The 15,502-nt window shown below is 31.3% G+C and overlaps 2 protein-coding genes and 1 long non-coding RNA gene across 3 annotated transcripts in view; 1 reads left to right on the top strand and 2 right to left on the bottom strand.

Annotated features, from left to right (window-relative positions):
* The window catches only part of Sec31 (COPII coat complex component secretory 31), a 357,018-nt gene that overhangs the window by 161,979 nt on the left and 179,537 nt on the right, over window positions 1-15,502 (bottom strand). The gene's annotated exons all lie outside the window — the stretch shown is intronic.
* Window positions 1-15,502, bottom strand: part of Myo95E (Myosin 95E) — a 135,554-nt gene that overhangs the window by 5,810 nt on the left and 114,242 nt on the right. The window contains exons 15-16 of the mRNA XM_072544297.1: window positions 13,219-13,354; window positions 10,484-10,636 (exon numbers count right to left, since the gene is read on the bottom strand). Coding sequence (XP_072400398.1) covers window positions 10,484-10,636; window positions 13,219-13,354 — 289 coding nt within the window. The remainder of the gene's footprint in view (window positions 1-10,483; window positions 10,637-13,218; window positions 13,355-15,502) is intronic.
* Window positions 743-2,485, top strand: LOC140439225 (uncharacterized). The gene is made up of 3 exons (XR_011950603.1): window positions 743-1,140; window positions 1,331-1,546; window positions 2,226-2,485. It is a non-coding gene; the product is annotated as an uncharacterized lncRNA (long non-coding RNA).

Here is a 15,502-nt window from a genome sequence, read left to right on the forward strand (position 1 = left end):
TTAATGTTTTAATTCCTATAGAATTTCATCTTAAACTTGGCTCAAATTTAAAGTTTTTTTTATAATGGCAATATTTTCCTCCACTAAATACAAAACTCAAAATGTTTTTTATTTAGTTCTTGTCATTCTTGTTTATGTTTATTTGTTTCAGTCTCAAAATAACTCAAAAGTTAATTTCATGTAATCGGATGAACTATTCTCCAATAAAGTCGTCCCAAGATGCACCTCAAAATCATGTTAAAGTCATATACTTTAAAATTTATAATTTATGTCTAAATTGTGAATATGAATGAAGCAGATAAAATTAAATTATTGGAAGAATATATTTCTAAATGTCAAAACAGAATAATTTGTTTAATTTGTATTTTGGGAACAAGTTCCAAAGTAGAAGTTGAAAAGTCAAAATAAACATTTTCAACATTAAGGATAGTAAATAATTTTAAAATATCACAAGAAAATAGCTTCTGAACAATAACTAAAATATGATAAACATAACATGATTAGTTTCAGAAAGCTGTTGTTGTTTTAAAATTTAGTGCACGTTATTATAATTTATTCTTTATGTTTTCTAGGCATGGTAGATGCAACAGAAAAAATCTACTAGAGACTAATACCATAGACTATGCTCACTATATCGTATTAATCCTATACCAACACAATAAAAAAGCTTTTATGCATAAAGCTGTTCCATTTAAGTAGAGAAAATGATGTTGGTGATACAGATAGCATATTACTTATATCATAGTATAAAAAGAAATAGTATGGACACTCGACAGGCGGGAAAAAGTACGCGCATCATTTAGCGCAGGCCATATCGCCATATTGAAAACAGACCGAAATCTTGTGACATCAGACTGGTATTAATGTGACGTGTAGTCATCTGTCGTGATTTGTTTGTTTACTTCTGTGTCGTTTTATTTTTCGTTTAATTAAGTCTAAAAATAATTCTTTTTAGAACTAAATTGTATTATCAAATTTCAACTTCGTATATTATATACGTAGGTAAATATTAGTTTTGTGGTTTCCAAGAGATATTTGTAATTTCATTATGCCTGGAGACCATTGTGCTGTGAACACTTGCAAAAATTCACGTTCGAAGACGGGAGGTACGTTTTTTACGTTTCCCAAGGATCCTCAAAGGTATGTATTTCTTTTGTCAATATCCGTAACTAATAAACGTAAATTACAAGTTTAAATGATTTAAGACAGGTTCATTTTTGAAGACCCCTACTTTTTGCTGTACCTCTACAACTATTAAAATAATATTTGTGTACTTACTTTTGTATATATTTTCAATAATTTTCAAATTCTTAAAATATATTTGTTTCAGGGCAGAAACCTGGGCACGAGCTGCTGGATGGGAGGATTTATATGTAAAGCTTCCAGCTTTTCATAAAAGTTATCAACTTTGTCATCTACATTTTGATGACAATTGTTTCTTAAATTTATCTCCGTAACAGGCTTAAGCCTACTGCAGTTCCTACCATTTTTTTATGTATGCAGGGATCCTCAGACAATCACCGTGATCATTCATATTCACTTTTAGGTAAGTCATTTTCTATTAGTGTTTTTTGGTAAATACTTATCTATTATTTTTAAAACTTCACTGTCTAAATGGTAATAGCTACGAAGAGTCTCCAAGTCCAATGTTATTTTAATATTAAATATCATGACCTACTCTTGAATCACATTTGAATCATGAATGGATTATATATAATCCATTTAGCATATAACCACGCTATTTGAATCATATGTGATTCATTGGACAGTGAAGTTTTAAATATGTTGGTTATCCCAAAAAGATATATTTTTAATATCAGATATTAATGTTTCATTATAAGACATCAAGTGCAAAACGTTATTAAAATTAAAAGGAGGTTTCTAAACTATTGAAACCTATGTTTCAATTTTAAATAGTGTTCCTTATGTTATTATATATCAAAGTTAAGAATGCTCTACAGGTTATACATGGTTATTTAGTCTGTTTGATCCACTCTATGTATAATCCTATTTTTAAAAAACAGTTAAAAATAAAAGTTGTTGAAAGTTATATGAATTTTAATACTAGTAGTAAACATTCAGAGGATTCATTCATAACAAGTGATAGAATTAGCACTCTTTTTCCAAAAGAAATATACAATACATTATAACATTTCTAAATTGGACTTTTTTCTATTATTACAAGAGTATTGACTTATGTATAATACATTTTTTTCTGTTTACAGATAATGTAGATAAATCAACTTCACCACTGTCAGAATTTTCTCCAACATTGAGCACTCAAACACCTTTACTTCTATCTTCCCATACTCCAAGGAAGGAAGTTCTCAGATCAAAAGTAAAGGAATTGAGAAATGAAAATTATCGTTTGTCCCAAAAAATAAATGAACTTGAGAATCAAGTTATAAAATATTTCAAATAAATCTATAAAAAATAAATTAATCGTTTGGATCAATAAATAGATTTTTTTACTACTAACATGAAAAATTACTATTGTTTATTTAATTACTACAAGAAGTAAATTTTCTCTCTGTAGGTAAACAGTATTTACTTTTTTACCTAGGTAAATAATGCAAAATAAGTGTTAGTATAGTGCCATGTAGTTGTTTTGATTTGTTGATTTACTTCTAATAAAAGTATTACAATGCCTTTAACTTCTTTTGCCGACACTGTTCACAATAGTGAAGTAAATATTCCCTCAGAGAACTCTGTTACAGGAAATGCAGAAATACATAATGGTTTGTAACAATTGCCCAATTAATTATAATTTTAACCAAATTTCCATGTTCCAAGTCTGGTTAAATACATGTTCATGTTCCAAATATTACAAATAATAGATTTTTTATAATTGTTTGTCTTTCAATTTTTTTTGTTTAGAATAAATTAAGCTTACATTAAGAATAAGCTAATATATAAATGTTAGTAGCAAAAAAATACTATACAGTTGTGGTAATCTGAAAACTGTATATAGCACGCATAATTAGTGCGAAAAGAACAGTATGAGGTTGTTCTACTAGCAAAGAGAAGCCGAATATAGTATGAAACTAGTACCGACATACGAGCTTGTTTTTAACAGCCATTAGATTGAATTGTAGTTTTGTTAAAGTGACATTCAGTTTTGATAAGGGAAACATCAAATATACGTCTACTTTTTCATTAGTAATGAAATCACAATCAATCTAGGTTTTATCACAAGAAATTCTTGAGATATTTCGGTACCCACATATAGAATTTTATATCTTACTTTTATTTGTGGCATCCTGTCTTATGCTTCTAGAGAATGGTCACCATACTATTTTAACCATATTTACACCCTCGAAAAAATTCAAAATAAGTTTTTCCGGATTTGTGCTTATAGATTAAACTTAAAGAACTTGTCTTTGGTTGAACTAAGGTCAAGGCTAAATATCAGTTCCTTAGAAAACTATAGAACTAAAATGCGATCTAGTCTTTCTCTATAAACTACTTAATCATACAACTGACTGTTCTGATTTATTAGGTCCTATCAACTTTAGATGTAGCACTAGAATTCTTAAAGAAATGTCTTTGTTCTCTATAAAACACTATCACACTAACTATGCCAAATTCCCATATCAGAATTCAGATACTGGGAAATGACTTTAGTCAATCTTATGATCTGCTGGATATTTCTTTCTTTCTCCCCTTCCTTTTACCCTATCAGGATGTCGGATCTGCTGGATATAAAATCTGTAAGATTCAAGCACTGTTTGACTGAGTATATTAGGGATCGAAGATGAGTGACCTTCAACTTGGGAGTTTTCACATAATTTTTATAAGAACTTGGGGGTATTAATTTCATTTTAAAACGATTCCCAGAAAAATTTAATTTATGTAATTTAATAATTGTTTAACAATATTTAATAATTATTTAATATTTAGTTTTAGTATTTGTGTTATGGTTAGGATATTTTACGTTGTTAATTATTTTGTAAAAAAATGGGGTCATCCCGTTAATAAATAAATAAATAAATAATAATTCTGGTTTTATTCGCAAAAAAAATAATGCAATTGATATTTCCAGTTAGGAAAATGGTAACCTTTACAACTGAACATAAAATTCAAATTATTAAATGATATTATTCTGGAAGTAGTGCCAACGATATAATCGGTACGTTTTCGTTTTCATTCGAAGGCCCTGTACGATCAAAATCTGCAATTCACAACATTATTTTTAAATTTGAAAAAACTGACTGTGAAAAAATAATTGTAGAAAATGCACGGATAGTGATAGAGATAAATTAACCAGCTCGTGCAATTAATCAAGAACAGGAACAGCGTGAAACTGCCGTAAGTAGTCTAACTGAAATCAATTTTCCTTGTAACAACACCCTAATTTCAACAGAAACTGGTATCACTGCTAGAACTGTACGAAATACTTTAAAAACAAATAAGCACCATTGCTACTAAAAAAATTTTAAATTCCCAGCTATTCTACTAGAAAATGTAGTGAATGCAATTTAAAAAGGCAGGTAAAAAACTTATAATAAAAAAGATGGCCTCTGGCTGTCTTTTATGTAATTTCAGATATAACAAGAAAAAATGCATGTTCTTTATAAAAGCACAAATAGTCAATGTTCAAATAGTCAATGTCTTTACTTTAGTAGGAATAGAAGTTTTTCAGTTTCTTATTTGGTTATGGTAGAAAAGTTTTATTTTTATATAAAATAAATAAAACATTTTTAATAATAATATTTAACTTTTGTATTTTTTAGTTAATAATAAATATTGTATGAGACATGTCTTCTTTTTTTCAATGCAGAGATAAATGCTGGTCACTGTAATTTTGGAGTATTTACGCACCCCACGATACCAGTTGTGTGTTTATAAAATAACGATACCAGCTGAGGATTAAAACTAAAACAATATATTGTCGATTGTAATTAATTCAAATTAACTTGTTTACTAACTTTAAAATAATATAAATACAGTTTATTTTTATACTATGATATAAACACGTCTCTGTTCTAACCACTTGTGCCAGTCCGTAACTGATTTGGTCTGTTTTCAATATGGCGTCTGGATACTTTTATACTTCAAAGGCGCCGACTCCGAGTGTCCTAACTGTTTGTGGTTAAACTGTGCTTATATTACAAGACATACAAGTTCATGAAAATGACACTGTTGCTCCAAAATTTTGTAATAAGTGTGTTTTATTTCAAAATCGACTAGCACATGCTCAACAATTCAAGTATATTTATAATGTATATATACATATTATACATCATATATGTACATAATGGCCTTTTAGGATGGGGTGGAATACGGAATAATTACTTGCATTCTATAAACATTATTCAGAAGTGGCTAATTAGAATTATTTATGAGAAAAATTTAAGATATTCTAGCGAGCTGTTATATGATAAAAGTCAATTTTTAACTGTTCGTAAATTATTCTGTTATATAAGTATTCAAGGAATAATGAAATTTTACCTAATTTTGTATTTTACTGTATTTTAACTTTGGCTGAGTTTTTATCATACAGATTTCTAATTAGGTTAACTAGGTGGTTAGGTACTCCATATTTTTTATTATACTCAGACGGGATCCCATTTTACTGAACCGAAAGCCTTTGTGTAATATACGAAACAGAGCAGCATTGGTATGTTGTGTCCCCTAGCTTTTTCTATATCTGTCTCGTGTTCAATATCTGCTCCCGCGTTCTTTTTCCTGGTACGAATCCGCATTGTTCTTAGGCTATCTCTGGAAGTCGAAAGTTCTTTAACCGTTCATTGATTATATCTAGCAGGATTTTGCTTGCATGAGGAATAAGGGCAACGGTTCTGTAATTGCTGCATACGGTTAGTGATCCTTTTTTATAAATATACCACATATATACTGGCTCTTTTTATGGGATTTCTTTAAGATACTGTTCTGAAGCTACTTTCTTGTGGCATCTTAATGTAATTGCTATTTTCGTTGGGAATAAGCCACAATATAAGTTTAAAACAAGTTTATTTTTGATGTTACGATTTCCACTTCGGAAATCGTTCTCAAACTACAAAACATTAATAAATTAAACAAATTTTGGTTTTTGTTACTGGATAAAAAATGGTTTTGGTGAAAAACTCAAGTCCTCAGTTGCAATCGAGGACCCATATAGATACCTTGTCTCGGGTTAGCAACCCCTGGGAGTCTTGCGTTGTCATGAAGTAAATCTGTTTAAAACATCATTTTATAAATGTATCGACAAATATGTAATAAGTAACACAGTTAACATCATTTAAAGGGTTTTTATCCACAAATTTAGTTGCTTCACTCATGTATACGTGGTAACCGCACTGATGATGGACTTATTAGTCCTAAAACGTTCTGTAACTCGAAAGGGTATTTTTAGAATATATATATATATATATATATATATATATATATATATATATATATATATATATGTATAGCGTTAACAGGCCTTTTAGGCCTATTGCTGGGTGGATAATTTCCATTGTTTTCTGTTCTTAGAGCTGTCAGCTTCCAAACTCTCTGACATCTTCCATCACTACATCTCTCCATTTCTTTCTTGGTCTTCCTCTCTTCTTTTGCGCTCAGGTACTCTCCAACCAGTATTCTTGACTTGTCTATTACCTTGCATTCTTTCTAGATGACCGAGCCATTTAGTCTATGTTTTTTCACTACTTTTGTTATTGTAAAGTTAGCATACAATTGGTACACTTCTACATTAGTTCGTCTTCTCCATTCTCTCTCTACTGCTTTTCCACCAAACATTCTGCGAAGTATCTTTCTTTCCCATGCTTCCAATCTGTTCTGTATGGTTATGTTCCGTATAGTCCATGTCTCGGCAGCGTAGAGCATTGTGGGTCTAATTATAGTTATTAGAATACATATATACCTTTGTATAAAGGATTTTTTTAATAAAAATGTTTATGATTCATGGTATAGAGCCAACTATAGAAATTTCATTTTTCTTGTGGATTGTATATCAAATATTATAAGGAAACATGAGAAAGTATAGGCAAATAAAACAAATCATGCAATTAAAAGATATATACGCAAAAGAGAATAGAAAATTTACTATTTCGTTACTCCATTCCGATGGAACATGTTTAATAGAGACTTGAACTAAAATTATTAGTGTTCTGTGTAGTCACGTTTGAATACACGGGGGGGTTCCATACTTAGCTGAGGGGAAACTTATATTTGGATTAACTCGGGACTACGTTTGGAGCTAACTTTAGGTTAACGTTAGACTAACGTTGGATTTACGTTGCCAAGTTTGCATTGACTTAGGAATTAATTCGAGACAACGATTGAATTATATTTGGATTTATACTTTGTTTATGATTGAGCTATGCTTGGATTATACTTGGACCCTAATTAGATAGAAAATAACAACATAAAATAGGCGAAAAAAACAAAAGATAAGAATATAAAGAAATGCAAAAGGTATCAAAAGTATCTTACACTTTGACAGGGGTCTCCAAAACACACTAGTCGAATTTCACTACATACTGCTCAGCGGAAAATAAGACTAAATATAATAATATAATATAATTTAATAAGAAATAGACTAAAAGATATTCCTTTTAATATAAAAATATTTACAAAGGGAAAATACCGATAATTTGTGTGTGGTCCGAGCAGCCTTTGGGGATATTTTCAGACAAGACTTGACGAAACTGAAATTTACCCAACTAACGACATATCTTCGGTCGGACCTTCTAAGGGATGATATGTATTCAAACAGACCGACGGCACTTGAAAATATTAAAGCGCTAAATTTTGAAAAAGGTTTATTACGGGTACTACAGTAAGTACTGATGTACCTAAATGTAAAAATTATCGTATCGTACTTTGACACGTTGCAGTACATATACCCGCTATACCCACTAAGCGTTGTGCTTCTGAGATATAGATCATCATGAATATATCTATTCTGCAGACAGATTTTAGACATATATTCATTAAATATAAAACTCACACGTTGACACACGTAGCCCAACGTACATCAATAATAACTAGTTCAAGTGAAAAAAAATTATTTTGAAGTATGACCTTGGGAAAGATAATACTTGGTATATAAACCATTTTTCACATGGATAAAATGGTTAGTTTTATTAGGTAATTTAGGTTGAGAAGACAGATGATATTTTTTAGATTGTTGTATTGCAAGCATGTACATAAAGTTAATACATTGTGTTAGTGGTTTTCATAATAGTATGAAAACTTCAAAACGTCTTAAAGTTAAGAGTACACAATACTTGACTTTACAGTATCTCTAAAAACAAAATTTATACAAAAACTAGCTGCCTTACAAAAAAAGGTAAATAAGGAAATACTAGAAAACAATTGGTGCTTATACACTCAGATGCAAAAAAAAACGGAACGTAGAAAATTTTGGCCAAATTCAAAGTATTTCAGTTTTTTTTTATTTTTAGTCCTATTTTGATGATTTTTTTAGCACACTGTGTAAAAATTTATAAATTTTAATTTAGTACAGTGAGTTTTTTAATAAAATTTTGTATTTGACTTATTATACGGGGTTAATCGAAAGGTGGTTTTTTATCCTAACTTTGAAACATCCTGTGGAATAATTCCGTTAGCGGATTTTCGTAAAACCTTGTTTTTCGATTGCAACAATGTCTTCTAAGTATTATATTTTATGTGAAAATATGGATTGGTTAATTTTTAGGAGCGAAATGACTTTGCTACCCACAATTTACGACTTTTCCTATTATTACCATTATCTTTTGTATTAATTTGTAATACGGCGATGGAGGTTTTGGTGACTGATATCGAAGGAATGTCATATCGACATCCCAGAAGCACTGTATTTAAATAATGATTAAAAGCAACGACATGATCTTGGTTTTAATGAACAATGATAACAATAACAAAACATAAAAAAAAACAACTTAAATGTAACTTAACCTAAGTACGCAAATAACAAAGAAAAACTACCAAAAAATAACTTAATACTTTCTATTGCCTTCCCTAGCCTCTATAACTGCCTGTACACGTCGTCTCATGCTATCTATGACGTTGCTAATATAATCTTGCTGGATGTTTTGCCATTCCTCTTCTAGAACAATAGAGCCAAGCGAAGTTCGTTAATTGAGGCTGGTGCGACTTCGCAACCTCTAATATTTCTACCAAGCATGTTCCAAACGTGCTCTATTGGGTTCAGATCTGGCGAGCACGCTGGCCAGTTCATTTTATTAATACCAACTTCCTCTAAATATTGCGTGACACACATTGCAGGGTGGTGTCGCGCATTATCTTGCATTAATAGAAAATCATTGCCGATATATTGAGACACTCGAACCCTCTCGATGGGTAACGCGGGGACTGAAAGCGCACTCCGCAAATTTCTCTCCAGTTCAACGCCATATTCGTTCTCTCCCATCTGATGAGTAAAGACAGTATCTCGACTCATGCACAAAAAAAAAACATTACTCCATTGTCCTAAATTCCAATGTATTGTTCGCTGTAAATGTATCCTGGAAAATTGTAGTCTAGCCACTCTGTGCCGTGGAAGTAATTTGAGCCCAGTTGCTGATCTGCAACTTTGCAAACCAAATTCATGTAATCTTCGATGAACTGTAAATACACTATTGTCTCGAACCTCTTGAAGCTGATTTCTTGTTTTCACCGCCGTTAAATGATGTACCCGCAAAGCGTTGACTCGTATAAAACCTTCCTACCACTTCCCGCTTTACACTTGTTTGTTCTAGTTCGTATAAAACTTTCCTCTACCCTTTGGTTGGTAGAGCGATGAGTGTGTAGTACTCTAGTCACATATTCATAATTTCGCCCATCTTCAACCAGAGCAACGGCTTTCGCACAATCTTCGACACTAAGAACCATGATCAATCATAGGTAAACAAAATGTAATTGTCAATATGACATAATGATAACAGTCACCGCCAAAGCCACCTCGTCGTATTACAAAATAACTCAATTAACAAAATAATCATAATTAAAAAAGTCCTAAATTTTGGGTGGCAAATTCTAAATGGCTCTAAAAAATGAACCAGGGCATATTTTGACATGAAACAAAAAACACAATGCTTAGGAGACATGGCTGCAACCGAAAAATAAGGTTTTACGAAAATTCGGAAACGAAATTATTCCACAGGATGTTTCAAAGTTAGGATAATAAAACCACGTTTTAATGAACCCCGTACAATATAAGTCAAATATAAAATTTTATCAAAATCTGACTATAACAAATTAAAATTTATAAATTTATACCCAGTGTGCTAAAAAAAAATCATCAAAATAGGGCTCAAAATAAAAAATTGAAATACTTTCTCCGTTACGTTTTTTTTTGCATCTGAGTGTAATAACAGGATAATTAGTATATACTTAAAAAATAGAAAAACTAAGTTTATAAAAAATCTAGCTGCCTTACATAAAACGATGAAGGAGGAAATATTAGAAAACAATTGGTGCTTATAATAACAGATGATAAATATTAGATACTTATAAAAATCGAATAAATACTTACTGCTTTAACGTGTACTACAGCCACATCATCAAGAAACGGCGACAAAGACATTCTATAAATTTCAGTTGCAGGCACTCGATATTTGATTTGCAATGTCCTTTGATCCAAAACCAACATTGACCTTGTTGATATGACCAGAAGAATTGGAACAAACTAAAAAATAACAAAAAACCACTGTAAATTAAAGAAGTTACGATTTGAATATTGCTATCATTTGATAATAACGAAGTTAGTTCTCGAACATATTTAAATAGGTTTTTTTCTGAATACATTGAAATTGATTTTATTGAAATGGTACTTAATGTGGCGATTTCATTAGTTGCAACAAATTTAAAACAAACGCCAATTGTGGTGAATTTTCGTCACTCTGGTTTTAAGGAGACCCATTTTAACGGCATTGGTTAAATAAATGGTTTCAATGAAACAGTAGCGAGCTTAAATCTATCTGAGTAGGGATCATTTTAAACTTCGCAGATGGTGTGACCAAAATGTGCGTTGTAGATTTCAAATGGGTTCGTTGGGCTCATAGAACTTACACACTGTGATCGGAAAGAACTTTTGTGTATACCCTACACCTATGTCACGTTCTAAAAAGATCTGTTCTATTTATTTATAGCTTCGGCTGAAGCCACGGACTATAAATTCGGCTGTTTCCTCTACATTTTCGCAGAATCTGCATGTTATTCTGTCCAATTTGTCTATTTTACAGAGATGATATTTGAGTAAACAGTGTCCAGTGAGAACACCTTTGATTATTCTGAGTTTGGTCTGTTTTTTTTACATAGCAAGCAAAAGGTTGTAACAAACTTTTTGCTTATTACAACCAATAAAATCTCAAGGAGAGGAAAAACCATAGTATTTATGCTGCTGTAAATATTTTAGTAGTTTCGATTTTTTTCGTGCTATCAAGTTCTTCTTAGTTAGTGCATTGAAAATATTGTTTTTTGTCATGAAACTTTGGATGAGATTAATAAGGCTGTAGGCTTTCTTCCAGGTGGCATGAGGCAAACTAATGTAGCTGAGTGCATGGGAATCTCCCAGAGTGTTATAAATTGATTGTGACACTGGAAGTCCAGTTGAACGTCACCCAGGACCTGAGCGCCGATTTTTAGTAGTAACCGCAAGAAGACAACCAACAATTATAGCACCTGGATTGGTTAGCGACTTATATGTATCGTAAACCTCCAGGAACATTGCAGGTGATTCTTTGATGAATGCTTTTAAAGCGATGTTTGGAATTACATCTAGGCCTAGAGCTTCATTATTCACTAATCTATTACACGCCTCCATCAGTTGATCCTCCGTGATCAACGGGATTTCTTCAGCCTCGTACTCCTCGGTTGGATGATAAAAGCCTTATTGAGGAGTGATGACCACCTTATATGGCCTTCCCACGGTTCATTCTCCACCTCGATGATAAGCTTCATCCATGTCAATGTCTTTTGCTGTCTTTGACTGCCTTATATAATCTTCTGCGTGCGTTCTTGACAAGATCTACAGAGTTTTGCCGTCTCCAGCCATTCTAAGAAGCTCTTATCGTTCTGAGACACTCTTTACGTAGAGTACATATCTGGTCATTCTCCCAGTGCCCGATAAACGTTGGTTTGTGCCGTGTTTTCGGGACATATTTGGTCGCAGGCCTCCATGACCCTTTTCATCAGCTCCTTGATCTTATTTCAGCGTTTCCAACGGCGATTGGGTCGCCATCTAGAGCCACTGTGAAGGCAATTGGGTCAAAAGATATCCTTTAAAAAAGACTTCATTAAATGTCGAGTAAATATATTAATTGCTTTCCAGAGGTTCCACATTAAAACTTTCCATGGGAAACCATCGAAGAGTGGCACTGTGTCAGGACTGCTCCACTAAGCAGGCAGCTGGACATGTTTTATCATCTTGATAACAAGAGATGAACCAGAAATTAAGAAAATCATAATAATTTACATAAAAACACTTCTCCTTTCCGACACCAAAATAGAAAGTGAAGTCTCTAGGTTTCTTCGCTGCCAGCGTCCAAACGGTCTCGATGCCCGTGCCTATTGCCTGTTGTGATATTTCGTTATGTTAAAATCATGTAAGAGAAAGAAGAAAATATGTTGAAAAGATAGAAATAGCAATTGGTTTCTCTTAGCGGCATTTGCCAAATGTAAATAAACAATTGGATTGTGTTTATTCTCTTTCAAATATGTAAAAGGCAATTCCAAATGTTAAATAAACCTTCTTTTTTAGGACATTTTTAGGATGTACAGAATGAACAAAAAAATGCTACAATATCAGTGATAATGATGAAGATATAACTAAGTTGCACTACTAATATAGCGAAAAAGGGACCAAAAATATCAACAATGCCCTTTAAAACACGGTTTTAAAATATTTGAATAATTTTTGTATAATTTTGGCATCCAAAAAGTTTTGCTTCGTTGGTCCACTGGTTTTAGCATAGTTACCAGCTTGAGATGAATATCTTTGGATATTTTGTTAAATACCGTTTTTTTTTTAGCCGAAGATTGAACTATTACCTTCTAACTGATCGTCAAACAGCCTACCCCTTGAAATATTATATTCAAAAATAAGTGCACATGAATAATAACTAATATGTTTCACTGCATACCGTTAGTTTTAGTTAGTTATTAGTTTGTGAAAATCTATAAAACGTACATTTTAGCATACCATAGCATAGCATCAATGCTAACTATATTAAATGTATAACTGCGATATAATTGATTTATTGTACTTACTTTTCCACTTGATCTGGTAATTTTGTTAATAATATCAGCGAAAACTACGTATTGGTCATTGTTTTCTAAACACATTTTCTTCCACTGAACGTTCTGCCTCAGACGAACATAATCTCCTACGAACGGGTGCGAAACGCTAAAAAATATTAAATCAATATCACGAACAGAAATCATTAAAATAATTACAAACAGATTAAGACATATATATATCTTGGAGGTATGACCGACTCATACGCCGTCACGGCAAATGTCTCAATTATGCCATCATCCGCGCGCTCCGCCGTATGAGTTAATGTAATACATGTGCCGCTCTATTCGGTCAAGGTATACTTGACACTATACAGAGTAATAATATTATATAGTATTTAATATTATATAGATATAGAAGAAAAGAAAACTAGAGTAGTATGTGCAATAAAAATGCCGTGGTTTCGAATTTTAGCCATTTACAAAGAATTACAGGATACGTAACATAACTTATTGTTGACAATTTTCCCAATATAATTTTGTATATATATATATTACGGGTAAACCCCGAAATTGGGTAAAACTAGTTTTACCTGGATATTTTGCGTATTATCCAAATTGACTAGATAAAAGGCAAAGAAGAATGATAACCTCTTGATTTAGCCAGGTCATTCTAGATATATCCAATGTCAAATGTATAAAGAAGTACATTTTAAACTTTGGTATAAATATCACTTTTTACGTTTAAATTGTATTCGCTTTCGTTCCTTTATTAAAAATTCTACTACAGAATTATTGTCCAAAAGAAATAAACATACACAGCTTCACACTGAGTACAACCAATGCTGTAAACTACATTTGTTTTATCTAATTTGTCTATAGGATATTTAGTTTTAGAATATAAAAATGAAATATTATTGAGACCGGAAGAAATCTGTCAAATCGTATTATTTTCCACAAAAGCGATTGTAGAATTAAAAAACCATCTTGTGCTTTAGCAGAGCATGTAATCCACAAAGACCATATTATGGATTTTGATAACATTAAAATTTTGTGTAATGAAGGTAATAAATACAAAAGGACTTTTTTTAGAGATGGTTTGTATAAGCAGAAGTGATAATAATTTAAACAAAAGATCAGAAATTCAAAATCTAAGAAAAATTTATAATTACATTATTTCTCTATAGTTTATTTATAAAACCAATAAAATATCACATTTTAATTTAATTTTCCATATACCTGTTACATTTTTTCAGGCATCAAAAACAAACTTACTTTACAAAAAAATTTACATAAAATCATAAATTTTCAAAAATTTAACCAAACGAGAAAAAAAAATGTAGAAACAGGTAAATTAAAGGATTTTAAATAACTTTCAAACTGTAACGAGTCCGTTACTTAAATAATCATTTACCTTCTTTTTTGTGACTGGAATCTTTTAATTTAATTCTAAATTAAATTCATATTGAAATATTCTTAAACTAAATATTTAAATAACTCCCAGTAAATCTTATTTTCTAAGGTTGGCATTAAACTGCGCCCTCAGTGGTAAAATTCTGAAAGTACATTCATTCTGCGACGTGTAGAATCTCAACGTGGTTACTTGTTAACTGGATGTGATCGAAAAAGGATCGATTCGATCAGAGTAGTTGCGGCTGGGAGTGCCACTTTTTCCCGAATTTGGTTTAAGTTTATTTTATTGTGAAGAGCTGTTTGTTTTAGAAGAAATTATTTGAGTTATTTTGTTGTTTGTACGAGGATATTTTCAGTTGGATCACCCTAGCCGGTAAGATAAAATTACAAATAAATTATAAGGAAAAATCCTTCATATCATCCGCCATTGTTAGTAAAATTCAGACCTATTTTAATTTCGTCTTTGATAGGTATTTCATATATTTTATACATGTCATATTTCACCTTATTTCATTAAGGAAAAGTTTTATACCTAAATAAATTATAAGTATTAGATTCAATATCTCAAATTTTTATTTCCTTTCAAGAGTGAAAGCACACAATTATTTATTTCAATTCATACCGTTAAAACCGGCTAATATTTCCTTTTTTTTCCTATTCTATAATATATAAAGATCATGTTTTCCGTTAAAATTATCTATTTAATATATCCATACATTATAAAAACATTGTCACACCATTCGAAGGTCACTATTTACCGAAAACCATTAAGGTTCTTATTTCAATTTAAGGTCACTTGCTGACATTTTTTGTATCGCCTTTCAAGGTTGATAACCCTTGTGTTTTTCCTTACCTTTTGTATGTACAAAGAACATGAAGTAACACAATTGTTCCTTTTAGCCTA

Source organism: Diabrotica undecimpunctata, chromosome 1, assembly GCF_040954645.1.
Source record: "Diabrotica undecimpunctata isolate CICGRU chromosome 1, icDiaUnde3, whole genome shotgun sequence".
NCBI classification, from domain to species: domain Eukaryota; kingdom Metazoa; phylum Arthropoda; class Insecta; order Coleoptera; family Chrysomelidae; genus Diabrotica; species Diabrotica undecimpunctata.